This window comes from Equus caballus, chromosome 28, assembly GCF_041296265.1.
Source record: "Equus caballus isolate H_3958 breed thoroughbred chromosome 28, TB-T2T, whole genome shotgun sequence".
NCBI classification, from domain to species: Eukaryota; Metazoa; Chordata; class Mammalia; order Perissodactyla; family Equidae; genus Equus; species Equus caballus.
Genome location: NC_091711.1, coordinates 43,774,316 through 43,801,946, shown reverse-complemented (window position 1 = coordinate 43,801,946; position 27,631 = coordinate 43,774,316). Strand labels below are relative to the sequence as shown.

The 27,631-nt window shown below is 51.8% G+C and overlaps 1 protein-coding gene across 10 annotated transcripts; it reads right to left on the bottom strand.

Annotated features, from left to right (window-relative positions):
- Positions 1-137: 137 nt before the first annotated feature.
- Positions 138-26,443, bottom strand: SEPTIN3 (septin 3). Of its 10 annotated transcripts, none has more exons than XM_023631048.2 (13): positions 25,927-26,443; positions 21,381-22,768; positions 14,284-14,475; positions 11,284-11,412; positions 10,753-10,834; positions 9,462-9,599; positions 8,051-8,168; positions 7,096-7,191; positions 5,332-5,431; positions 4,008-4,059; positions 3,627-3,720; positions 1,839-1,892; positions 138-1,445 (listed from the first exon to the last, which is right to left on the bottom strand). In XM_023631048.2, exons 2-12 carry the CDS (start codon positions 22,747-22,749, stop codon positions 1,875-1,877), a joined length of 2,388 nt encoding a protein of 795 aa, XP_023486816.1. In that variant the 5' UTR covers positions 22,750-22,768; positions 25,927-26,443; the 3' UTR covers positions 138-1,445; positions 1,839-1,874. The 10 variants fall into 10 exon arrangements, with proteins under 10 accessions (XP_023486816.1, XP_070109836.1, XP_070109837.1 ...); XM_070253735.1 differs by having other exon boundaries at positions 5,332-5,428; XM_070253736.1 differs by lacking the exon at positions 25,927-26,443 and adding an exon at positions 24,953-25,181.
- Between the last annotated feature and the right edge of the window lie 1,188 nt (positions 26,444-27,631).

The window sequence follows — 27,631 nt, the reverse complement described above, 5'->3', positions numbered from 1 at the left end:
AATGTTTTCCATGTCTAATTTCTGTGGCCACTTCTTACCAAGATGGTCCCTGTCTCATCCTCTACACATGGGTGAGATGATGTAATAGCTGATTTGGCCAAAGAATGAGGAGTGCAAATAAGACACAGGCCAGACAGTTATTGTTCAAACAGCAATGTTTAGTTGTACAACACATAAAGTCTAGCAACATTTACACAACCAGTTTGAGTGTTGGCTTGTTTTCAACTGGGAAATTTAACCATAATGTCACCAAAAGGTTGGCTGGGACTGGTAACATTTAAGAAATGGGTCGTTCTTGCATCCCCTAGGCTTGGGCCTCTTGCTCCATCAGGACTTGTAGATGAATGGCCCACAAGTCACCAGCCTTTGAGCAAGTTGTGTCCAGGTGGAGATGGGGAGTGGGTGGGCAGGGAGGGGATTCCATAAAGACGCAGTGTGTGGGGCAGTGGCAGCCGACATTCGCAAACATTCATGCATCTGATGGGGGCTTTGCCCTCCATTGGGTATTTTCCACTAGCCTACAGTGACCAACTGTGGCCAGGTAAATTCATTACTCACATTCACAGGGTGGAGGTGGGGGGTAGGAATAGTCAGGGTAGGTGGGAAGAGATCCCTCTTATTGCTAAGTGGACAGAAGGATGTTTTTCTTCCTAGAGTTCACATCTCATGGATTTCTGGAGTTTTTTTGTCTGTGTTTGGTTCTTTTTTTAAGTTTGAGGATAAGAAAGTTAACTCCAGAAATGTGTCTTCAGGAAAACCGCTCTTCCTAAGTGGCTGCATTATGGCGTGGGGAGGGTGTGAAACCGCACTCTGGGCCAGCCACAAGTGGTGATTTTTAAAAATGGATCCTAGCCCTTGCTCCCCCACATCTGTAGTGACCCATCCTTACAGATAAGCTGTAAACAATGAAGGAGACACCTTTGTCCCACATCGGGGCTCACACAGCTGACGTCCACAAATCTGACAAGCAGAAAAGTTGCTTTCTTGACCCTTTAAGAAAGCCAAGAGGAGCTCATGCAGATGAATGGATAGGGAGCAATGCCATTTCCCTTGGAGATGGCTACACGTAGCTGTATGGGTTTGCAAGGGCAGAAGAAGCTCTTGATGAGTTCTTTCACCCTACAGATGGGCTGGGACCGGCTGACACAGACGATGGAGGAGGGCAGTGCTGGCAAGAACTCCCTTCCACTGGGAGAAGAGGGGTGGTTTGGATAAATGGAGGAAGCAACTGTCCTAAAGAGGCAGCTGGCCCCTCCCACCTACTGAGGGCTCAGAGGGGCTGAGGGGATGGGCTGAACAAGCACAGCACTAAAAAAGGCATGGCCCCGCAGCAATACAGCTGAGAGGAATGGAGGGAGAAGCAGCGCTTGAAATGGCCTTCATTCAGCAGTGGGGCAGGGGGTGGCTGGCACAGGTGGAAGGACAGTGCCCAGGAGGCCTTCTCCCTGCAGGGGGGTGGAGAACGGTTGAGGTGTGGAGACCAGCAGCTGGCAGCAGACATATAAAACAGCTTCTCCAGGGAGGCTGAGATCATGGCTTAGGGGCGCCCAGCATCATTCTCCTACTCAGCCTCTCCAACGCCCACCACCCCCACCCGAGACCTTCCCCACTAGTCCTAGGTGTCCAGTCCCATGCCTCCATACAGGACTGCTCCCTGTATAAGCCAAGGGATCCTGCAGAAAGGTAGCAACCTCTGGGCTCTAACCCCACTGCTGTTCTGCGCTGACAGGTGCCTACCCTGGAATAACTTTGTGGGGGAGGCAGGAGGAACTTGGTAAAGAGCTTCCAGGAAAGACTGAGACCATAGGTTTGGGGTCACTGGCAATCTGATCACTCACCTCTTTCTCCTGGTCTAGTGAATCTTGGTCTTCAGTCTAGTGTTTTCCTAGCACCTGAGTGATAAGGGACTATAAATGCTGGGATTTGTAGAGGACCATTAAAACACCTAAGGTTGGACCAGGAGATAGGACAGGAGGTTGTATGAGGTTATTGTAAACTGTTATCACTTGGTGTTTTCCCTTGCCTAAGAGCAAATTGTTTCTCCAGCCCCAGATTTCAGCCACTTTACAAACTAGAAGAGAAAGAGTAACCTTTGTAAAATAAACAGGGGATACATATGCATTAATAAATACAGGGCTGAAGGGAAAGGCAAGAAGAGTCTAAATGTTTGATTGTGGGTGTCGTTGGGAATGTCTACAGGAGTCAGGAGGAGGAATTGGGGAAAAGCAGAGACAGACAGACAGACAAAAATGTAGTTAGCTTCAGCACAAGAGTGAGAGAGAACAGAATGGAAGGAAAGAGGGGGTCAAGTATGGATGAGAAGAAGGGAGCAACAGAGAAGCCAGCTTTAAGGAGGAAGAATCCTGATGGAGAAAAGGGAGGTGTCATTTAAAATTTGTCTCTGAAGCCAAACCACCAAGAAAGATAAATACTGTATATAGTTCTTGATACTTCTTTAGACTCAGTTCTTCTAGAACTTAATGCCTAAAAAGAGGGTTGTCTCACTTGACCAGCAAGCGTGCTGCCTTAACTGAACACTGGGAACCACATACCTCGCAGTGTTTCCTCCTTTGCCTGGGCTGCCCACAAGCTCAGGGCCAATTTCAGCGATCGACAGAAGGAACTTTCCTGCCCATTCCTCTCTATCCTCCTGTAGTCTCACAATCTCAGTTTGCACTGTCCTATGCTTTCAGCTGTGATTTTATTTTAAGGTGACCTAAGTCATTTTTGGAAGTAGACTGGGCATCAATCCTACATAGAGAAACGTAGCTAAAGTGGATTAGTCTACAAGGAAGTGAAGGAAGTCCAGACATGGGCAGGATGAAGAAAGGAGGGGAAGGGGAAAAGAAAGAAAGTGGGAGCAGAGGCAAGTGAGGCGAGGTGAATGTGGAAGGCAGCAGTCTGTGACAGCGACAGGTGGTAGCTTTTGGACAGTGAAGGCAACACAGACTGAAGGGTGGAGCTCTCTTCTCCACTTCCACACACTAGTTCTTTCTGCAGGAGCCCAGCTCCGGCCTGCCGCTCTGCTCTTCCCTGACCTTCCTTTTCCCAGGAAGTCCCAGCCTTACCCCAGACCACCCCGGGCTGACAGGGAGGGTTAAGGCCCAACCTCCTCACCCCCATCCCAAGTCTAGCTCCGCAGCCTGTCCTTGGAGCATCTCCACAGTCCCAGGCTGTGGGCGGGTTCAGAGAAAAGAAAGAGTTACCTGGGGCTCACCTGCTCCCATCATTTTTAAATGAAACCTCCCCCAGACCTCTTGAGTGAGGCACACGGCTTTGTTCTGGGACACAAGGAAAGGAGACAGATAATGGACAGCCATGGAGGAACCAAACTTACAAGGGACTTTCCAGGGAGGGCACTGAAAATACCTCAGCCCTGCGCACACACACACAGAGGTACACTCTCTCCCTCTCTCTCTCTCTCTCTCTCACACACACACACACACACACTGTAGACAAGATGCTCCACAAATACCAGACAGGCCTGTGGGACAGAGTAGAAAGGAAGAAGGTGGTTGGTGGTGGTATTTGGGATGTGTGTGTGCGGAGAAGTGGGTATGTGTGATGATACAGAGAAAGGGTCATCATGGGTTACTGTCGTGGCTTTCCTCTGTGTCCACGCTCACCGGAGGGAGGCCTCCGTTGTCATTGAGCCGCTTGGCCCTGTACGTCTCATAGTGGATGTTATGTGTCACTTCCTTGAGGTCCTGGAGGTGGGTCCTGAAGGACACAGGGTGAGAAGAGAGAGGGATGCGATTAGGGTTCGGGGGAGGAAGAGGTGACCACATCTGAGGTTAGTACATCGCTCCCATGGCCTGGACCCAATCACTGGGACCTACTCTAGAGAGCCCATGATACTTCTCAGCCCCTTTTGCTTCATGATGGGAGCTGGAACTGGGGCAGAAAGTTCTATCAGAGAGACCTGGAGACTGAGGAAGTGGATCTAAACTAACAGCCTCCTGACCCCAAATAATAAACCTGCCATCTGTGGGAGGAGTGCATCTTACCTGATGACAAAGTCTCGAAGCAGGGCAAACTCACAGTGGTTGAGGTTTTCCACTGTGAACAAAACAAAACAGGTAGCCATTTCACTAACACAGCAACGCCCAGCAGGCGAACATCTGTTCAGGTCATGCAGGCGTTTAGGAGAGAGCCACAGACTGGTTGCTGTGATGCCTCTAGAGGTTTGCTCATCTGGGCACTTCAGTGCATAGGATTTTATTCATTGGACAAATATTTATTAAGCAGCTACAATGGCATAATACCATTCTAGACTCTGTGGAATAATAGCTAATAGGACTATTATATTTCCCATTTTATAGAAAAGGAACCTAATACACAGAGAAACAGAGAAACTAATACACTAAGAAACTTGCCCAAGGCCTAAAACACAATTCCTATCTTTAAGGAGCTTATAATCTGATTGGAAGACAATAACAAACATGGAAAATGACAATCAAACCATCTTATAAAGGTCACGTTCTACATGATAAATCTAACTCAGCACAGATTGAGTGCCTACTATTTGCATATCACTTGCCAATGACTGTAGGAGCAGAAGAGGATTAAGACAAGAACTCCCTAGTCTCACAATCCAATGGGTAGGACAGACATTCTCATAAATAATTCCAATTCAAGGCAGACGATGAGAAAATGCTATTTTAAAAAAATACCAACAAAGGGTCACAGGAAAATGAGAGACGACATGTGATAAATATGACAAATGTGATACAATGGGATGAACTTGGTTTTGGAATAAAAATATCTGGGTCTGAAATTCAAGTTTCACCACTAACAAGTCATGTGATCTTGGGCAAGATACTTAACCTGCCTGAGACTCAAGTGCCCCAGCGCTGATGCTCTGACAACAGTCACAGCTAGCCTGCTCCCTCGGAGGGTGAGCGTATTAATGAGCTCATTGAAGCGATTCTTTGAAAACTTGCAGAATCCTTATGACCTTCCCAAGGTCACATCCACTCATAATAAAACAAAAAAGGCAACATCTGAACAACCCTTCTGCAGTTAGTCAGATCACATCCCCTTTCATGTGAAAACCTTTCTCTGGTTTTTCCCGTCCTTATTAATCTCTCCATGTTCTGAACTCCTTTGACATGTGAGTCAGTGCCTCCCAGGCAGGTGCTAAATCGGTCTTTTATTGCTTCCTACCTGTAAGTCTCATCTTCTCCATTAGACAGTAAGCTCCTTACGGCAGGGTCTGGCTGGCATTCATTTTGATTCTTACAACCTAGGACAGTGCCTTGACCTATACATGCTTAATAAGTGAGCATAATTGACCAGCAGCCAGTTCTTCAAGAAGATGCACTGAATTACCTTCAATGATCCCCCAGGGAGTTTTTCTGCCAAGGACTCGTTTGCCATTCACTTGGTACTCCTTGTCACTTCCCACCACAGCGAAAGGCATGCTCTCCTGCTGGAGGGGGGCAGAAAGACAAGGGAGACACGTGTGCACATCATCCTCTTGCAATCTGGGCCTCCAGAGCATAATGGCATATGGTCCTAGGCTCCTAGCCTTGAACTGCACCCTTCTGATGCTCATTCACTGATCCCATTGATGGTAATGGCAAGGCTCTTGTCTCTTAAAAAGAGCACTGGACTGGAAGTCCGAAGTCCTGGGTCCAACCCTGATTGTACCCCTGCCCGGCTGGTTAACCTCAGTAAGTCAGCTTTCCTTCAACTGTAGAATGCTTCATACCTTTCACAGCTCTCTAACACAGGTTTGGTTTGATGTGGAACAACTCTGTGAGCTAGCTAAGATAGACAGACCTCTCTTAAGTGATACCCACCCAGGTGACAGCCAAAGTACTGATGCTTTACACTGTCTCCCATCACACCTGCTACCTGCATCCGCTGACCTCTCAGAGCTCCAAGGCCACTGTCCGATGTGCATAGGCTCCTCTGCTCCACCAGGTGGGCTGTATGTTCACCAAGAGCCTGCTGTTTGTCCCCAAATCTATTTGCCTGATGTGTACTTGTTATTGTAATTGGACAAATTAACTACTATATAAGCTAAGGATATATCAGTGTGGAGAGTTGTTTCTCTGCAAATGAAGTTGAATGTTTCAGAAAGACTTGATAAAGGTGAGTTGCTTTTGCATTAAAAGTGGAATTATGCTCAAAGAAGAGGGCTTGCCTCTATATGAAAATAACGTTTAATGAATGTGATATATGTTTTGTTATTTTAACTTAATAATTTCATGAATATTTATTTTAAAACATTTAAGATTTGTATGCATCATATTTTTAATGATTTCTTCACTTCAATTGATTTTTTTCAATTAACTGACCAACTACCTGTCTCAACCACATCAGATAAGGGGCTCCCACTAGATGACCACACGTAAGGAGGAGGAGACTCAAGAGCAAAGTGAGTGAGTGACTAGCCCCAGGTTGCAGCGGTCAGTAGCAAAGCCCAGCCTAGAGCTCAGGATTCTGATGGAGAATCCCAGAATTGTAGAAGTTGAGAACTGAGAGAGATCTTAGACATCACATAGGCCAATCAATGGTTTACAAGCCTTGAGATTCCCAGGAGATATCACAGGGGCTGCTGAGAAGGCAGGGCTCTGGGCCCTGTGTCACTTAGCCAAAGCAGCTCTGTTTTTGTGTTTTAGATACTAGAGTTCTGTCTGACATTTAATTTTTTAAAAAAGGTTCTTCTGAGGAAAAAAAAAAAGCCTATAAGCTACTCACCTAGTCTGACTTCTGAATTTCATAAAGGGGGAAACTGAGGCAGAGTTCTGACTACAGTATCGATGCCTCAGACCCCAGCCTGACACTTTTCCTGCCTGTGCCCTTCCATTACCCCCCATACTCTGGTTCTGCTTGGCCCTGTGGGGGAAGAAGAGGCTTTTGTGTGGTCTGGGGGTGGATGGCAGCATTGGCTTTCTGGGTGCAGGGTTCAGAGTGCTGGCCAGGGCACCTAGTCCTCATCCTCTCCCATCACTTCTGCTCTGGATCAGGCAAGTGAGGCAGGGAATACAGAAGGGGAAAAGTGGTTGGAAAGAGAAGCAGTACACGATACACATCCCAGGGGACCAAGGGGGCATCTGCGTGATAACAAGAGCCCCAGGCACCTACCCGGATTTTGTCATTCTCTGTTTTGTCCTCCAAATCCTCATCAAATTCCTTCTGGGGGTAGAATTCAATGCCATTTACTTCAAGCTCCTTGCGGACCTAGGGGCAGGGAGGAAAAGCAAGGTAGCCAAGTGTCAAGATAATGGGGGGGGGGGGGTGTGCGCACGCACTGAAGTCAAAGGGATGAATGCAGCCTTTGATAATCCCCAGTCATCTCTGAACTCTGAGGCCCTGGGCAGCAAGAACATGCTGAATAAAAGCAAGCTCCAGTCACACCATTACCACAGCCCAGCTTGAGATAGAGTGGGGGTGCAGGTTCCTCATCTCAGGGTTCGTAAGATTAGGATTTAGACAAACAGCACGAATTCTACATGGACAGTGCTCATGCTGCTGCATGTCACAGTCCTGTTTGCAGGGAAGCGAGCTGAGTCCCCCGACCCCAAGCCTCTCTGTCTGCCCTCTTTCAAAACTTGATTTAAGTCTCACCTCCTCCAAGAAGCCATCCAGGACCTCTTCAGTGGTCTACTTGATTGTAAGTTTCTTGAAGGCAGCAACTGTCTTTATACTTCTCTCGCATCCCCCCATCCCCATCCCCCATGCATCCAGCACAGGGCAGAGCTTATAGAAGATACCAATAAGGACTAGTGGGTTTGATTAATTAGTCTAGTCCTTCAACCTAACATTGAGGAGTGGTTTCTCACGTTCATGGTGATTTACGTATTCAGTGGTCTTCGCAGGTAAGTGCAGAGGGTGGAAAGAAGGCAGCCTGAGGCTGCACTAACTTCCCTTCCTCATGGTCCCCAGACACCACCAGCCCAGCCTCTTTAACAGTTAAGCAGGAGCTGAGTGGGAAGGGAGGGGAAGGTGAGGAGTACAATAATGGAGGATAGGAGATGGCTTGGACCGGAGGAGGGGAAGGAGGGATGGGCAGAGGAAAAGGAGGAGGGGGCCTTCTCACCCTTTGCTTGAATTCAGACTTCTCCTCCAGGGTCATGGTGTCAGCCTTAGCAATGACAGGGATGATGTTCACAACTTTGCTGAGGTGTTTCATAAACTCCAGATCGAGAGGTCGCAAGCTGGGGCCCAGAGAAGTCAGGGCATCAGAGCTACCTTGCCCTCCCCGACTCAGCCACTGCCACCACTCCAGGGCCACCCTTGGGACAGGAGGACTGGGCTGGGGACCTGGCCGAAGCCAAGAAGCTGCTCCCTCTCCTCTGAAACACACCCACCATCTATAGACCAGGCCCCAACTCTGCCCACACATGGTCCCCCATCTCCCTTTCTCTTCAAATCCTGCCCCCTTTTAAGCCCAACTCAAACCACTGCTTCAGAACATCTTTTCTGACTTAGGGATTTCTTTCTCCTGGGAATGGCTCTGGACTGTCATCCCCACCCATATGTCCTTGTGTCGTGGTTACTTGTGTGTGTCTTATTCAGCCTACAGGACAGCACTTCTTGACGGGCCTCCTCCCAGCCCCCAGTTACTCCTGCAGGTGTCCAGCTGGGGGCCTTGCCCCTTCTCCATCTGAGAGCCCAGCTCCCCCAGGGCTTTAGGCCCCAGTCTGGCTCTGGTTCAAAGTCCAGGGGACTCATTAAGTCAGGCTGCCTGATGCCTTGCTCTGACCTTGGGTCCAGGTTCTAGGGAGGGATAAAGCTAGCCTTTTTATTGAGTTCCTGGGCCCCACCTTCAATACCTGCTGAGTACCTGATTCCTCCAAAGTTTATGCCATCCTCTCAGGAACTGAACTCTGGCCCAGCAGCTGAGCTTAGTAATAAATTATAAGACCTCTCCCAACAGGAAGGTTGCCTGCTCCCCCACTTGCATTTCTCCATCCTCTGCTGGTGCTCCCTACCACACAGCCCCACTTGCTACTCACAACTAGAGTTCCTACCATGCCCACTTGTGGCCAACCTTCATCTCTAGATACCTGGCTCCACCTTCCAAATGCCCACAGCTGGGTCCAACACCCACCCCAAACACTAGCCAATCGAGTAGCCATGATCCTCCCCATTTCACCCTTCTTGCTGCCCCCCTACCCCAGCCTTGTGCAAAGCAGGTATCTATTGAATAAACGAGGAGCCCTCTGCTCACACACACCAACTTCTCGCTGCTGGCACAGTCAAGCTATGGTGCTGGAACACCAGTGGGCAGCACAGGGGCTGATGTTGGTCAGTTTTACTCTCCTAGCAAGAAAACCAGCCTTTCTTGGGGAAAGTCTGGGGAGTCCCAAGGTCCCAGGGCCATGACTATATTGGGGCCCACCTGGCCCTCCCCAGCAGAGACCAGGTATTGATTATCCACTATAGAATGGGCACAGATGATGCAAACCAGAGGTAGGCCCAGCAATGAGGGTGGGACTGGTACATACGAGTGTCCTGTGGGGGAGATGAAGTAGAGGCAGCAGTGGACACGAGTGTCAGGAATGCGTTTCTTCCTCGCAATGTTCACCTCCTCCTTCAGGAACTTCTCATACTGTTCATTGATGTACTTCTCAATGGGTTCCCAGCTGGGGGGTGGGAAGAAAGCAGATGGATGTCCCAGAAGGACAGGGCCCTGGGAGCTCATCTTAGGCATGGTCAAGTAACAGTCCCCTCACATCCTTCTCATTTCCTACCTCCTCTGGTGGGTCTAGAGTATTTGCTGACCATTCTCCCTCTGCCCCCATGGATGACTTTCCTTGCAAGCAAGGCTAGAGTTCCCCGGGGGAACTGGCCCTCTGACTGGGCTATAGGAACCTGCAGAGCCTCACCCCATGCCAGAAAGCAACACACACTTTTGCCACCTCCATTACTTATTAGCTGGGAGGCTCTGGGGAAGTCTCTGCCCCTCTCTGAGACTGTTTTCTCATAAGTAAAATGGGACTAACCATAGGAGCTTGGAGGGATTCATGTAAGGATTAGAAAGAACAAATGTACTTATAGCAATGGCAGATAGGAAAGCCTCAGTCACGGCAACAATTCATTATTATCACGACTACTGTCATTGTTATTACCTTCCTCTATCAAGGGGGATGCATATAACCAGAGAAGAGGGCAACCAGTCACTTTTCTAAGATTGTTCTAAGTTCAGTTGTTTGGTAGCCCTGCCTGTCTGTGGCGCACAGAGATACAAGTCTCCATCTCTATCTGGGAGCAAACTTCTGCCTGGAACCTTCCATCTCATTCTGAGCAGCTTATTCACCGCCTTCTTGGCTAGATGCTGACTGCAGCTTCGCTCTGTGGATTCCCAGAAGCTCTCTCCTCATGGAGACTCCCCTCACTCCTGTTTTTCACTCCTGCTCTCTTTGTCCAGGGTTATGACATCTGGGCCACAGGCCAAGCTCTCTGCCACAGCCTTCAGGTCAGCCTGGATTCACAACCCAGTTCCCCTGATTCTGTCTGCCCTGCCCTGCTGCCAACTGTGACAGATCTGCTGCCACCTCTACGCAATCCCTTGGTTGAAATTCCCTCCGCACTGTCCCCTCCATCCGGACACCTGGCCCCAGTGGGCCTCTTCCCTTGTCTCCTTACAAACGCCCTCTCCCATCCTTTAGCAAATCTTCCCGCCTAACCCCTCAGGATGGAGGGCGCAGGTGGTCCTCAGTGTGAATGAATCTGCACCGCATTTGCTATCTTCCTGGCAGAGTCTTTAGGGCAGAAATCTCACAGGCAGACATATACCAGTTTTCATTGTTGATCTGGTCTCCAAAGCCCGGAGTGTCGATGACGGTCAGCTTCATTTTGACACCGCCTTCCTCTATCACTGGGGGATGAACAGAAAAGGCACCAGGGAGGTCACTCTTGCAGCTCATGCCAGGTACCCTGCCACCCACCACCCAGGGAGACCTAGGTTCCTTCCTTCTTCAGGACCAATTATTGGAAAAGTCAAGTTCAGGGTCTTCCCCACTTCAATACCTTTGTTCATGCTGTTGCCCGCACCTGGAACACCCACCCTGCTTTCTGCCCGTGTAAATCCCAACCATGCTTTACCATCGGGTTCAAGCCCCACTCCTTCCTTTCTAACTCCCCTCCCTCCCTTTTCTCAACTTGCACTTTCTCTAAGGACGTGGCTGTATAGAGTTTAGGGCTTCATTCTGTTCTGTCTTGAACTTGCCTGTCATTTGTCTCATTCCCCAGTAAGTCCCATTCTTTCCCCTTTCTGGCAGAGGCCCCTCTGCACAATGCCCATAGGGGTCCCTGCCTGGTCCTCACCGTGCCCGATAGCTTTGATCTCCACTGTCTTGGGAATCTTCTCCTCCCGGTTCCAGCTGGAGGCCTTGCGGCTCACTTGGGATTTAAAGAGCGTGTTGACCAGTGTTGACTTTCCCAGCCCACTCTGGCCTACAGAAAGGCAAGAGGAGGAGGAGAAGGCAGAGAGACCCCATGTCCACCTCCTGAGCCTAATATTTCTCCCCTGAGCTTACAGAATTCTAGGGCTGTGATCGAGGCTAATCCCTTGTTTGAGGGCTCACAGTGGGGAGGAGAGGCTGAGCTGGGAGAGCAGGAAGGTGGCAATGGTTTTCTGCTTCCTGCTTTCCTCCATGACTGATCACGGAGAAGGACTTGGGGAAATGTCAGTTGGATTTCACATTCTCTCCTTCCTGGAGCCTCAGGACCATTGAGAAAGCAGACAACCTCTGCATTTGTCTAGCGTAGCAGATTTTTGTCCTATTTTTGCTTGACTTAAGTTTTTGGTCCTTAATAATACTAAAAGTAATAACAATTACTTTGCATTCTGATACAACCTCATAGTGCATATGCACTTTCACATCTGTTAGCAAAATTTGCCTTGATATCAGTCCTGCAAATCCCATGGCAGACCTATTTTTATCCCCAGGTGAGGTGGTCCTAGAGAGAATAATCCCCGTCCAACATAAAATATGTGCAAGGTCACATAGGTAAATAACACATGACTAGGGACTTGAACCCAAGGAAGCTCTAGGCTCCATATCCACTCTTTATTCTAGTGTAGCGGTTAGTGTCCTGCAGAGATAAATGCCTGAGGGGGTACTGTGAGAGGAGGAGGAAGAAGCTGAGCAGGCAGGGCCAGCCCCTCACCTCCACTTCCTTCACGATGCCTCCCTTTTGACCTGTTTTACACATGCAGTTCTGCAGAAGATTTCATTCCACAGAGGAGTTCCACAGCTAAAAAGTGTTTGAAGACCACTGATCTGAGCAGTGCTTCTCAAACTTTACTGAACACAAAAATCACACGGGAGAGCCTTGCAACTGATGAGTGGCATCGACATCACCTGGACACTTGCAGGAAATGCAGGATCCCAGGCCCCACCCCAGCCCCATGACTGAGAATCTGCATTTTTAACAGGACTTCCAGACGAATCATACGGACAGTAAAGACCACGAAGCACTGGTCTAGAGCATTCCTGGGGTGTATTAAGAAAAGGACCAGGCTGGGGGACAGGAGCCTAAGGTTCCAGACCCAACTGTGCTGTTTCTCTGAAGGCCTTAGGACCAGCTGTATTTGCCCCTCTGGGCATTAGGTTCTTTACTGATAAGATGGCAGGGAAGGAGGAAACTGGATGAGATCAGGGAGGACAAATAAGGTGCATTTCTCATTCTAACTTATCAACTGGTAGTAGCCACCCAGACCAATATGTTAAAAAGGTTACAAATGGGCTCAGTACTGAATGTGTGCCATGATGGATCAGTGATGTCTGCCACAGGTGCTGCTGGGGAGAGAAGTGGCCCACATGTCTTATGCTTGCCATTCTTGGTCTAGATGTTTTCTAAGGTCATTTTTCATTAAGTATTCTTGAGTGCCAAGTGCTGTGTTAGAATTGGAGGTAGTGGGGGCAGCAAGACATCCTCATCCTCAAGGAGCCATTTAGTGTGAGGCAGACCAAAACATAAGCAATTACGATATGTTATAATAACCACTATGAAAGAGATAACAGTATTATAACAGTGTAATGAAGGGAATCTAATCCAGTCTCTCTGGGATCAAGGAGGAGTTCTAGGAAGAAGCAATAAGCTGAAACCTGAAGAAGGACTTCAAATGACCCATGAGAAGCTGGATGGGAGTTCTAGATAGAGGAAACAGCATATGCTCTTTCCTACCCCTGGGGTAGGAAAGAGAATGGCAAATCCAGAAGAACTGTTCCTTATAAGTGTGGAGTAGAATGCTACATGGGAAGTGGTAGGAGATGCATGGAGAGGTAGGCCAGACTAGGAGTTTAAACCCTTAAACTTACTGAAGGATTTTAAGGAGGATGGGTGATTTGATGAGTTTTGCAGGTTAGAAGAATTATTTGGTCACTGAGGGACAATGGATTGAAAGGAAAAGGAGAGAGAGAACCAGGAGGGTCAGAGCCACTCAAACTGTGGCCCATGGCCCAGCTGTGAGGCCCAGGAACCATCAGCTACTGGTTCTTGAGATAAGAAGCTTGCACCAGAAAGTAAATCAACTATGCCACCAAGCACACTGTTTGGTTCAGATGATGTTTTTTATAGCAAGACTTTCCAGATGATTTACACTGTGGCCCAGCTCCTTATCTTTGAGCAGCACTGGGTCAGGTGGCCATGGCAATCCAGGTGAGAGACCTGGCTCAGTCTACGGAGGTAGCAGTGGAAATGAAGAGAGTGGACAGACTTGAGAGATACTTACAAGGTAAAATGGATAGGACTTGATGACTGGATTGGGGGATAAAGGAGAAAGAAAGAAGGATGACGCCCAGATCTCTGTTTCAGCAACTGAGTAAATCTCATTGAGATTGGGCAAAGCTCCTTTCTGGCTCTTACCTTCTGTGACCCAGTGACACTACTTAGTGACCAATCCATATCCTGGAAATGCTCTCTAAGCTTTAAAGTACTACAAAAGATCAGAAGTAAGACCATCCTTCATCTGATATTCAAGCTGTGATCCTGAAGCCACCTAGCTCTTGGAGGTGGGAAAGGACATTGATGACTCCCCCATGCTACACACCTGAAAGCAGGCTGAGCAGGGCTTAGAGGCTTCCTGTGTACACCCAGCTGGTGATGGGGCCAGGATGACCATCCACCCAAAGCTCCCATCCCTGGATCAGCTAGCCTTGAGGGGAGAAGTTCAGGCCTTTGTGATCAACACAATGAAATCTTCCCTGGGAAGAGCTCATCCTAGAGAAGCCAGGGCTGAGGCCATCCCAGGGAAAGAAATGGGATCCTCAGTGCTGCCCACCGCCAGGGCCTCCGGTGACCACCCCCGGCCTTCCATACCGACGACCATGATGTTGAAGTCGAAACCAGTCTTCATGGTCTTCTTGCGCATCTGCTCAATGATGGTGTCGATGCCAATGTAGCCCAGCAGGTTGGAGTTGATGCTTACGGGCTTCATGGGCACTGCTGGCTTAGGCCTGGGCTCAGGCACCAGCTCTGACATGGCTGCGTCCGTCCTGGTCTCTGGGAGCCCTGAAAAGCCAAGATGGGAGGAGTGGGCTGGAAGAAAGCAGAGGTCACATGCAAGCCACACTATTATTCTCTTGATACATAATCATACAGAGTTGGGACTGGAAGGGACCTTAGATGAAATCCAGTACAGGTCCCTCATTTCACAGATGAAGAGACTGAGGCCTAGAGAGGAAAGGACTTGCCTAAGAACACAAAGCAAGTCAGATGCACAATGTGGACCAGTGCCCAGATTCTCCAGTTGCTGGGGCACTTCAAATGCACCTCACTGCTCCAAAGCACCGTATCTGTGCGTCTGATCCAGGGGTTTCTCCACCTTGACACTATTGACTATTTTGGGTTGGATAATGATCGTGGGGGCTCACCTGTGCACTGCAGAATGTTTAGTGGCACCCCTGGCCTCTAGTAGATGCCAGTAGTAGCCTCCTAGTTGTGACAAACAAAAATATCTCCAGACAGTGCCAAATGTCACCTAGGGGCAACACTGCCCCAGTAGAGAACTACTGGTCTAAGAGATGTCTGGGGTTATTCCAACCTTAGTCCTGCCCCCCAAATAAAGAGAAAAGACCTTTTAGGATAGTGGACCTAACATCTATTGACTGTTTGCCACTTCCCTCAGTTGCTTTGTCTTTTAGAAGAAAATAGGGTTATCCCCTCTCTGCAGCGTGAGCACCACTCCTGTCTCCCAGCCTCAATGTCCCCTCTGTTCCATGAGCACTGCTGCAAAGTAGGGGTGCCTGTGCTCTGAGGAGCCCCAGACACCCTCCTAGCCATAGTTTTAAATCTATGGGAGGAATAAGTCTCCCCTTTTGACCAGGAGAGAGAGGATAAGGCCCAGATGGCAGCAGTCACTTGCCTAAGATGACATAGTGTATCTTGGGATGGTGGATGGCAGAAGAAAGGAGAGGCTGAAGGAAAGGCAAACATCCCTCTAGGTCTGGGAGATCATGGGTATGTTCACACACAAGAGAAACCTGTGTGATTCCTCATCAGGCCACTGCCCACCAGGATGAGTTTCCGGACAGAGCAACTCCATTTCTCCATCCATAAAATGGGTGTGTGTGGTGAAGTGGAAAGAGCCTGGCTCCACTTCTTGCCAGCTTTGTGGACTTGGGCGAACCACCTCCCCCCTCTGAGCCTGCCTCTTCATCTGTAAAACCGTTAGGATGGTGATTAAGGCTGTGACGAGCATTGCATGAGGTACAATGCCTAGCAGCACCCAGCACAGTGCCTCACAGTTCCACACCCTCTTGTCTCTGCCCCTTTCAAGTCCACTGGCTTGTCAGGAGGGGAAATGAAGCCATGCATATGAAAGCACTTGCGAGAGGGAGGTGCCCCAGATGCTAATTACACAGCATAGTTATTGGACTCCATGCTCTCTTGAGGACCCTTCCAGCTCAGCAATTCTAGAATCCTATGGTTCATGGTTACCGCCCTGCAGAGTCTCAGGCTTACAGAGAAGACTGATGGAGCGGCAGATGGGCAAGAGGGAGAGGGGACAGGAGTGCCTCCCTTTCCCACCCCCAAACCCAGCCAGGAGTCTGTTCTTGTACCCCCACCACCTGGTCCTTCCACCGATCCTGGCAAGACTCTCTCTCCCAATGGGAAACTGTTCTGCCCTTGTCACTCCCAGGCACAGCCAAATCTGACAAAGCCTCGGGATCTCCCCAGGGCCTGGCGTGGCTCCCTCCTGCTTCCCAGGAAGCTGTTGCCAGCCAGGCAGCTCCAGACGGTACCAAGATTGGCTCAGCCCTACAGCAGCTGACTCTCAGCAGCCTGGCCTACTCCTCCACTCTCCACACGTGGCTCCCAGGCCCCACTCAACACACCTGCAATGGGGGCCAGTCAATGCCCCATTTTCCCTGCCCAGCTGCTCACACGGCTGGCCCTTTCCATGGTCCCCATGCCGCTACAGCTGAGCCCATTTGGTCTCCACAACTTGTGTTGTCAGATAGATCCATCCAATGTGTGCATTTGGCGGGTGATGAGGGGGAGGTGGGTGTCTTACCCCATTTTACAGCCCTAGAAAGTGAATCTTCTATTTATTCATGGGAGTTTTTGTAAATATTCTTATAAAATGTGTGTCCTCACCATGGTCTGCTCAGCCCTTGCCTGTCAACTACAGCATTCTAAAAGATCATTTCCAAAAGACAGACCCTGGTTGCGAGAAGCCGTCTGCCCACCAGATTCCCAGGCAACTTCTAGGAGCCATGGCAGGCCTGCTGCAGGTCCAGGACATGAGCAGATCTCTTTCATTCTTCCAGCAGGCACCTACTGGCACCCATGTGCACACTGTATAGAGCACCTGCTGGCAAGCTGCCCCTTCTAACCACATGCCAATTACATGCCAGTCACATGCTAACAACCGCCACCCATCAGCCAAAAGTCCTTCAAATGTGCAGCGGGTCACTCTGTCCCAGCCTTTGCTGAAAGACTCTTTACCCACTCCAGCCCTTGGCTAAGTCCTACTCTTCTTTACCGCTCAGCCCAAGTACCACCCCTCAGGAAAGCCTCTGCTTTCATGTCTGATGTGATGCCCCTCTCCTTTGCTGCCTTGGCCCCCTGAGTACATTAGTACTCATCATATATATTCATTCATTCATTCATTCACTTCATCCTATCCAGGCCATTTCATATGCTGTCAAATGGGAGCCTACTCCAGCCAAACCCTAACTGCCAAGGACAGTTTTGGACCCTAAACAAGGTCCTTGCCCCCAAGGGCCCACTGTCTGGTGAGGGTGCCTGACAAGTACACAAAGACCTCCAGGGCGCAGGACAAATGCTGCTCTGGAGTTGAATTGTGTAGCTCCATCCTCTGCCCCTACAGCTCCTCTGCTCCCACCACGCTGCCTTCAAATGGGCAGCTGACCCAGGCTTGACTGCTGGCTAGGTGACCCCTATGAGCCTCCGTTTTCTCCTCAGGAAAATGGGGATAGAACCTACCTTGCCGGGTTGCTGTGAAGGTGATCTAAGAGCATGGACGTAAATTACCTGGCATTGAACATATGCTAGTTTCCAGCCTTCTTCAGGGCAGGCGCCATGTCTCATTGATCCCTGAGCCCCAACGTACCTAGCATAACATGAGCACTCAACAATGAATGAATGAATGAATGAATGCCTCACAGCAAGGCAGATGTCATTTTAGAACCATTACCTTTCTCCTCCCTCAGATGCTGTGCCCTTTGCATAGCAGCTGATCCCCAGCCAGCAAATGGCAATCGTATAGGCCACAGCTAAGGGGACAGACTCTGTTAAAAGACACCTTCTCCCTTCCCTGCAACAGGGATTGGAGGGGGGGTCCCCAAGTGTGGGGGAGAGCTCAGGATGGGGTCACAGCAGGATGTAGCTCAAGTATGCCATCCTGGCTAGAGGCTCCCAGCTCTCCCAGGGCTCCTGGAGAGGAGGCGATCTGTCTGCAGCATCCCCAGCCAGGAGCCACCTGCCCCATCAGTGCTCCAGGGAGAGGCATTGTCCACCTGACTCAGCTCTGGCTGAGTCCCCGACAGAAACAGGACCCCTCCATCCCCATGCCAAGCAAGGAGGACCACGGTGCTTTCTTTTACAGACAAATGAATGGCTTTGTCTTTGTCTGGCCCAGGGACCCCACCCCTCAGTTGGGAAGGTGGCAGCAGGGGGAGGGACCTTTCCAAAATAGCACCTGCCTCCTTGGCTTAGTGGGGGTGGGAGGATGGGGAGTCTTCTCCTTCCTAAGCCAGAGATCTTCCCCAGCCCCCAGCCCCTAGCAGCCTTTAAGACCCCGCCCCCACCCGCAAAGGCAATTCCAGTCCACCCAGCTCCAGCTCTGGCTCTCAGAAAAAGAATCACAAAAGATATCTTAGTCCTTTCCCATTCTCTGGAGCAAAGGGCCCTGGGACACCCCCTTCCCCCATCCCAGTCCTCCGGAGGCCAACGAGTTCCCTTGGAGACCACCAGCTGGTGTCTGTCTCGGTGTGCGCCTGTCTTGTGTGGGGGTGGGGTCTCCGTGTCAGAGCACAGGTCTCTTGTCTGGCTGTAGGTGGCCCTGATACCTGTGCGTGGGGTACATGTGTGTGCTTCTTGGTGTCCTCCAGCATGGGGCTTTCTGTGCGCATCTGGGTCCATGCTTGTGTGTCCGTGGGTCTCTGTTTCTCCCCGCTTGCTCGTGTGTGCATCTCTCTGGGCATGTATATCTTGGAGTGTGTGCCACCGTGTGTGCGTGTGTCCGTGCCTATGTCACCGCGCGTGGGTTCCTCGGCGCAGCAACCCTCCCCCTGGTAGCACCTCCACCCGGGCTTTTCCGGGCCGCAGCCTCCTCCCGGCGGTCGGCGGTGGCCGGTGGCCGGGCCGGCGGCCCTACCTTTGGACATGAATCCTCCTTTGTCTCCGTTCCTCCGGGAAGATGCTCAGGGCTCGGGGCTGCAAGGCTGAGCCGGGCGCGGGCTCCTCCTGGGCCGAGCAGCCCCTGCAGCCGGGCCTCGCCCCTCCGCGCTCTCCGCCCACCCGCCCCGCCCGCGGCCAGGCCGCGCCGCCCCTGCGCCCCGCGCTGCCGCGCCTGCCCGGGACTTCCCTCGGCTCGCTCGGCGCCGCGCTGCCCCTGCCCGCGCGCACCGATGCCGCCGCCGCTGCCACCCGCACCACGTGACTCGCGCGCCCGCCGGCCCCGCCGAGGGCCCCTCCCCCGCCTGCGCCCGCGCCCGCGCCCGCACCCGCTCCCCGCCCGTCCGCACGCGGGAGCGGGCACCCGGTCTTGACTACGGGTGGCCGGTGTAGCGCGCGGGGGCGCTGTGCCTGCAGGCTCGGGATGCCGGGCGGGGAAAAGCGCTCGCATCCCAGTCCTGGTCCCTCCCCCTGGATCCCGCTCCCGGCCTCCTACCCTCTTGGCTGGGACGGAGCGGGGGTGGGGGGCGCAGGGGAACCGGTGGCAGCAGCGGGCGGCGGTGCGCGCGCGTGAGTCACGCGCTGGTTGGGATGTTGCGCTGGCTCAGCGCTGTCCTGCCCCGACGCGGGCGCCTGTAGAGCCCTGAGTCAGGGGCCCGGGTTCCAGGCCTGGCTCCGGAATGATGAGCCCTGTGACCTTGAGCTTGGTCAGGAACTTTCCTGAGCCTCAATTTACCCATCAGAAAAATCTTTCATGCATTCAGTCAACATTAATGGACAGCATGTTACCAGGCCCTGGGGGGACAGGGATGAGGATGACCATCCCTGTCCACAAAGGGGTCCAGGTCTAAAGGGAGAGACAGAAAGCTGGACTGTCCTAAAGCAGTGGGGTGGGGTAGGCACGGGGTACTGTGAGTGCAGGGAGGTGGGCTTCCTGGGAAGAGAGAGATTTCTGCAGATTTCTTGGGGGAAGTGAGGGACAAGAGGGACAGGCAAATGGAAGTGAGAGGGAAGAAGGAAAGGGCACTCTGTAGGGAGGGGGCAGCACAGGTGAGGTGACCCAGAGGTGAGAGCTGCGGGGTGTCGAGGGACAACTCAGAACTGCCAGTGCAGCTGAAGCAGGGAAAATTCCAGACAGGGATATAGAGCTAAGAGACTGGAGAAGTCCAAAGCCTTAGAAGCCAGGCTAACGACCTGGACTTTAAGGAAAGATAATGGTGAGTCACCAAAGACCGCTAAGCCAAAAGTGCTTCCATCAAATATGAGTCCCTGTGGCAGCTGTGTGGAGGAGGGAGAGCCCTGGGGGAGATGGGAGCAGGGGGGAGGTGGTGGAATCACTGGGCAGAGGGATGGAGAGAAGGGGACAGACAGCCAAGTACTGAGGAGGTAAATCCACAGAGTTGGAAATAGACTGGATGGGATGAGGAGCGAGAAAGATGAGGACGAGGATACCTGGGTTTCTGGTGTGGCAGTGCCTGCAGCTGAGAAAGGGAGATCAGGGAGGGCAGGAGTCAGTTCAGAGAGAAGGGCAGCCTCTGGACATGTCCAAGAGATGTCTGGGTGGAGAGTCCAGCAGGCATCTGCATTTCCAGAGGGAGGGCTGGGCTGAAGATGGAGGGAGAGCTGAGGTCGCAGAGGGAGGAGTGAAGACCCAAGTCTAGGTGAGCTTCCCCAGACAGTGTGCAGAGCACAAGGCAAAGGGGTCTGACAACCCAAGACCCAATTAAGGCATTGGGCCAGGTGCCTTCCAAGCATCTGCCAGATCCAGAATCTCTGAGCCTTTGAAATGTTGGGAATGAGGCTGCCCGAAGTAGAATTCCAAGACCTGAGTTCCCATTAGCTTACTGCCACCAACCAGCTGTGTGACTTTAGGCATGTCACAGCCTCTCTGAGACCAAATGAACTTGTAATCCTTGTGTTGACCCATTTATAGTTCTATGTAGGATTTCCATATATACAAGTTTCCAACTCACCTTTCAGGACTAAAGGACTGGAGGTATGGGACCAAGAAAGAGAATTCCAGGTGAGGTACCTTTTAAGCAACAGCTATTTTCCCAAAATGCTGAGTGTGCATGATTTAAAAAGTCGCAGGTGAGGTCACTACTGACATCCAGAAGAGGGCCACAGGGATGACTTTTAGACAAATCGCTTACTGAAGAGCTGGTCTGTGTTTTCATGTAGGTGGTTTGTTGCTAAAGCTGGACTGGGCTATAGATCGCCTGATTGTTCCAGCTCTTCAGGCAACAAAGAAACAGCCATGGAAGATACTAAAGGAAGGACTCAGCATAATTGCTCCTCCACAAGTCACCCCCATAAACCTTCCTTCTGGTGGCTTCCCTCAACCTGACCTCGACCTGGCAGGTTGGGACCCAGCTCAGGGTGCACCCCGTGTTCTATCCCTCAGCCCCGTTCCCTTTTCCTCCGGTGCATTTGACTCTGACCCTTAAGTTCCCCCTCCCTTTCCAACCTATCCAAGCATAATCCATCTCCAGACCATATCCCCCACCCCCACAGCAGGCCCATGCATCCCCAGCCAAGCTCTTTGCACTTACCTTTGATTTCTCTGGCCAGGTCCAGTGTGGAGGGCTCTGTGGCCCGGTCTGTGGCACCATCTTCTGTAGCATAGTCCAGGGCTGGGTCTATGCTTCTGCTTGGCATCAGTGGGTAGGTGGCTGATGTGGTCAGGTTAATGACACTATCCAGTGTGGTCCCCCCAGTGGCTGAGTCTTGGGTGACCGGCACAACCGAACCCATGGCTGTACCCCGCTTCCTTGTGTCGAGAGCAAGAGAATCCATAGTTCTGTCCGGTTTGGTTGTATTTGCTCTAGCCAAAGCCATGGCTGTGTCCGGCCTGGCTGTACCCGGCTTGACTGGGACTGGTGCTGCCAGATCCACAGTTGTGCCCTCCGTGGTTGCCTCTGGCTTGGCTGTGCATGCTGTAGCTATGACTTTTCCCAGCTTCTCTGGCTCTGGGGTTACCAAGTCCATGACTACGCCCAGCTCAGTTGTTTCTGCTGTAGTCAAGGCTATGGCTGTGCCCAGTTTGGTATCCAGAGCAGGGAACTCTGTACCTGTGTCCAGTCTGGATGTGTTTGATGTGGCCAAATTGATACCCAACCTAGGTCTGTTGGTGGCCATTGTAGCTAAATGTCTGGCTGTGCCTGGCTTCATTGTGTCCAGAGTAGGTAAATCCATGGCCATCACAGGCCCCATGGCAGAGGTGGCCCTTTGGAGATGCACCCGGGGTCTTGGGATACCCCTGGACCGGGACTTGCCTCTTCCTGGGGAACCTCTAGTAGGCATATGGGCAGTCACTGGGACAGGGTGCTTCTGACCCACTGAGCCTGACCCTGCAGGGCCCGGAGGATTCTGGGCTAACCGGGATTGGAACGGTAGGGCCAGGTAGGAACTCACCAGGGGCTTCTCCACTATGGGCATCCTGCTGGGTTTGGCCAGACCTGGGTTCCCTGGGCCCTCGGAGTGGACCCTGACCCCTGGCACCAGGGTCACAGATGGTGAGCCTGGAGTGGGCAGCCTCCCTCCTCCCTGAGTGGCAGCCTCCCTGCCTGAGGTGGGCAACTCTTCCCAGTGAGAGGGTAGGGGACCCAGGGACCATGCCTGGCTGTTCTGACGGAGCGTTAAGGAGATGGAGCTGAGCTTCCTGGGCACAAGGCTATTATCAGTGTCCTGTGGAGGCATACTCCGGGCCCTGGCTCCAAGGCCTGGTCGGCTGGAAGCCTGCGAGATGTGACTCTGGGGGAAGGCATCCAGACGGATGGTCTTCCTGAGGACAGGGATGAGCGGGGACACCCCTCCAGGGAGCTTTGTGGGGCGGGCAGGGCGCCCCAGCAGGTGGCTGCGAGAGAAGGAGTTTCCAGGGCTGGAAGCTCTGTGTGGCTGCATCTCAAAGTCGTGGTCCATCCAGGTCTTTCGTCTTCCCCTGAGGAATCAACAGAGAGAAGGGCCCGCGCAGGGGTGAGGTGCTCAGCTTGCATTTCTTTGAGTCCTAGTTCATAAAAAGCATGACAACGTCTTTACTAAGCAGAAAATTAATTTTTAGTTGTCAGTGTTTGCCAGGGTCTGGTAAAATAAGACATTATTTTAAAATGCATAATATGTAAATCATATGAAATGCTATAGAGTAATTGTTTTCTGTTTTCTGTTTTTTGTTTTCTTTGAGAAGGTTAGCCCTAAGCTAGCTGCTGCCAATCCTCCTCTTTTTGCTGAGGAAGACTGGCCCTGAGCTACATCCGTGCTCATCTTCTTCCACTTTCTATGTGGGACGCCTACTACAGCATGGCGTGCCAAGCAGTGCCATGTCTGCACCCAGGATCCGAACTGGCGAACCGCAGGCCGCCGAAGCAGAATGTGCACACTTAACCGCTGTACCAGTGGGTCGGCCCCAGTAATTGTTAATTAAAGCATAATTTATCATTTTAATATTATACAGCCACTAAGGTATGAAGTAGTTTTTAAAATTGAGGTTCACTTTATAATTTCAAAAATTGCTAAATATACATATATAAATTTCTAATACAAATATAATTTCTAAATATAATTTTTAACAATGACTTGTAATATATCAGGATATAAAATTGTGGGGTCCTCAATGGCTTGAGTTTTATATTAGTTATCAAAAACTCTAATGCCTAGAGGTGGAAAAAAAAAGCACTGCCAAGTCTGAAGGGGCCTTGTTTAGGGGACCCCAGAGGAGGGCGGTGGTTATTGGAAGCCTGTCTGCCGCTGTCTCTTCCAGAAGGGGCCAGAAGGCTCTGGGTTCCCACCCACAGCAACCAAAATAGGAGTTCAGGCATCCAGGTAGGAGGCTGAGGGATGACCGGTTTGGTTTAGGAACAGGGTCTGCATTTGGGGCTCCCACCCAGAACCAGGAAAGAGCGCTGGGCTGGCCTGCTGCTGGAGCCAGAATCAGAGCCAGAATCAGAGCCAGAATCAGAGCAGGAGCTGAAGAGGGCCCTGGAGAAGGTGAGGCTTGGGATATGGAGTGACGAGTGCTCGGAGGAGACTTGTCCAGTGAATGAGCCACATTCCCTGCCCCTGGGGAACCGGCCAGGCAGTGAAACAGGCAGGGCCACGCTGGAGGGCAGAGTTGTGGGAGAGCATTAGCTCAGTCTTTGGTTTCAAATGAGGGAATTTGGGCCTGGGGCTGGGGTAATTCGCCTGGCAGGCCCAAAAGTGAGGAAGCGTGGCATTCTTCTGAAAATCCACTGTGGGGCTCCTAGGCTGTATCGGGGATGAGGGGGAGACAAGGCCGCAGGTGCACTGGGGCCTAGGCCAGGCCACAATGGTGCTCAGGTGCTGGAAAATGACCTGGTTGGATCTGCAGGTGGGAATGGTCACTCCGGGGAAGAGTGACAGCAGGATAAGAGGGGCACGGAAGTGAAGCAAAGAGAGTGGTGAGGACGCTGTTGAAACACTCCGTGGACTGGGGTAGTCTTGGGAAAGGTGGCATAGCACTGGAGTAGATGCAATGGACTGCCTGGAGGAGGGGAGAGAAGCTGGTCGGGAACTCTGGCTGGTGGTCTGTGCAGGTGAGCCATTCCCGAGAGGGGCTCCAGGGGCACCAGATGACCAGCTGATGTGCACTCTGGGCTCCATATAACTTACCGGCTAGAAGAAAGTTGTTTCTGTTGCTTTCAACACAGCAGGCTGGGACATGATGCTTCGGGGCCCAAGCCACTGTTAGCGGGAAGGGATCATGGGAGAGGGGGGGATGACCCTATAGCCAGGTCCCTAAGGTCTGGAGCAGGGGATCTGTATCATCCCTCACAGTGCCGCCCCAGCCCCTCATCCCTCTCCAGCCACATACTTGTACCCAAGACTGTGCCAGCCTCCATCACCTCCCCACCTGGCATGTCCCTGCAGCCCTGACCTCCTGCCCTTATTCACAACCACACATCCCTGGGCAGACGCACATTTACCCTGCACTTAACCACAAACATCTACCCTCTATGTGCACACCCACACACAGAGAGCAGGCCAGAGGATAGGATTTCTGAGATCTGTTTATTCTAACGTCACCAAATCGCCATCCCCTCACTGAGCCTATACCCTCCATTGATGCCTTGGTCCTGTTCCTCCCTCCTACACACAAATACCCACCTACCTTCATCAGAGAACAAGAAAGATCCGGTAGTCCTCAGTCTGGGAAGCTGAGGCTGATGCAGGCCCCTCACCTCCTCTGTCCCCAGAGTCTGGCCACTGTGACCTGCTCAGGGTCCTCGTCCCTCTGGTCCCCTCATGGGCTTCCACGCAGCCTCCAAGCCACAATTCCCAGGCCTAGGGCCCAGCCCTCTCCTGACCTGTCCCACCAGCTACATCCCTGGCTGGGCTGGGCTCTGGGGCAGGGAGGGGCTGGCTTCTCAGCAGTGGGCGTCAGTGAATGGCTTCTCTGAGCCTCTGGAATCCTGAAGGGCCATGGGAGGCTTGTAACAACCCAGCTGGGCTGCCCTGGACTCAGGGGGTGGTGCCCTGCTGGCTGCCCTCCCCAAATCTGCTCTGTCCTCCACAGACTCTGACCCCTGGAGAGATGTCTCCAGTAAGAAGAGGGCTACTCTGAATATGGCCACACTGGCGGTCCCAGTGCCAACCTCACTTCTGCTTTCCCTCTGCATTGCCCCCATGCCCTGTGACCCCCAGGTCATCTTGCCCACCCACCTGAGGTCTTTCCTCAAGCAAGCGGGAGTCCCTAGGGGCTGAAGCAGGGGCTGTCTGCTGCAACGACTGTTCCCTGAGCCCCTGTCACTCCACGTGGACCCCATACTTTGGCCCTGAGGATGCGCAGATGACCCAGCCCTGCACCTGAGGACACCCAGAAGGCCACCCACCCTGGCTCTGGCATTGCGGGCTGGAGCCCTCTTGTCTGTTCCCACAGCACCCTGGGCTGCCTTTATCATAGCAATAGTAATAATAATGATGGTGACAGTGCTAGCTGCATTTACTGAACTCTTACTATGTGCTGGGCACTGTGCCAGGGCTGGGAAGGAGCTCGAAGTCTGCTCAGGAAGCTGAGTATGTAAACAGATCCTTACAGGAACTATAAGACATCAGTGACGGTAAACACATCCTTGGAGCACTCACCTGAGCCAGGAACTAGGCTGAGCATACTTCTGGCATCTCCTTTAATCTTCACCTCGTCACCTGCCTTTTGCTGGTGAGGACATCCAAGTCCACATGACGCTGTGTGGTCTGGTCTATTTTCCTGTGTGTTGCTCTTCTTAGCAAGTGAGCTTCTGGAGACACACTGGCCAATAGAATTTTCTGCGATAATGGAAATGTTCTATATTTGTGCTCCCCAATGCAACAGCCACTAGCACTCAAATGTGGCTACAGTACCAAGGAACTGAATTTTTTTTTATTTGATTTGATTTTAATTTGTGGCTGTCATATTAGACAGCATAATTCTAAAGGGCCTGGATTTTATTTTCTCTGGGTCCTAGGGCCTGGCAAGAATCAGCCTCATAAGTTTCTGTAGAATGAATGAATGAAATGCTTGAATGAATGGTGACTGTGTGGACGTGGGACTTTCTCTTCTTATCCAGCCTCTCCCCTTCAAGCTTTAAGTTTTCAAACTTGGCTGTGCTCTGGTTACCAGGGCAACCTGCTGGAAGTCCAGTGGATGGGGGAGGGGCACTGCCTGGAGTTCTTCCCCGTTCCCTCCCTGCTCTGAGGCCCAAGGACTAGCCCAACTTGAGGGAGAACAGAGCTGGCTGGGGGAGGGGACGGCACAGTTCTGCCTGGACAGACAGGGGAGGGGGAGCCTTTCCTGGCCACCCCCACTGGATCGCACTATCTCTGTGAGGAAGACACCTGAGCTGAAGTCAGGGGCCCTGGCTTCTCTCCCTACTTCGGCCAACAGTTCATTGTGCAACTTCTGTCAGACCACTTGCCCTTCTGGGCCTCGGTTGCCTTTTCAAATAGGGACCAGATGCCTTCATGTAGTCTCTTCTAGCTTGAAGATCTAGAATTCCTCCCTCTCACTCCCTGCCGGGCTGTTAGGGCCTCGAGAGCAAGGACTGAGTCTCCTTCATCTCCGTGCTCCCCCTGCGTATCTGCCCCGCTCTCTCCTCCCGTGTTGAGGGGCCTGGAGGACACCCCCTGCCCGGTAACTGCAGGCCTGAGTTCAGCTGCCCTCTCATGGCTGAAGGTGGCAATGACCTCCTCGTGTCTGTACACAAGTTTCTTTCCCACCAAATGAAAGACTGCCAGGCCTGGAAGTGGCTTCAGAGGACAGACCACCACCCAAGCCAAAAGTCATTGTGGTGGCCTCCCAGACAAGTGGCACAGGCTCTAGGGTCTCAAAAGTGGGTTTGTGACACCTGTGTGATTTTGAACAAGTCACAATCACACTGAGCTCCAGTTTCTTCATCTGTAAAATAGGGATTGTATCAGTCAGGATGGGTTAAATTATGCTGCAGTAACAAACAATTCCAAAATCCCAGCGGCTTATAACAACAAAGACTTACTTCTCATGCGTGTTTCATGGCCACTGTGGTTTGGGGCAGCCGAGGCTGTGCTCCATGTCTTCTTCACTCTGGGACCCAAGCTGAGGGAACAGCCACCTTGTGGAGCCTTGCTAGTCATTGCGGGAGAGGGAAGGAGAGAGGGGCATTGTGCACTAGCTATTAAATGCTTTGGCCTGGACTCACTTCTGATCACAACTCAATGGCAAGAACTAGTCTCGTGGCCCCACCCATCACAAGGAGACAGGGAGGAGCGACCCTGCCACGTGCGAGAGCTAAACAGCCCGAAGTATTTGGTGAACAGCACTGCAACCCACCTGCGT

Coding starts and splice junctions, on each gene's coding strand:
- SEPTIN3 (XM_005606696.4), bottom strand. CDS start 22,749: ATGGACCACGACTTTGAGATGCAGCCACACAGAGCTTCCAGCCCTGGA. Junction 10,835..11,283: donor GATCAAAGCTATCGGGCACG/GTGAGGACCAGG, acceptor TTCATCCCCCAG/TGATAGAGGAAGGCGGTGTC. Junction 9,600..10,752: donor CAGATCAACAATGAAAACTG/GTATATGTCTGC, acceptor CCCACCCCCCAG/CTGGGAACCCATTGAGAAGT.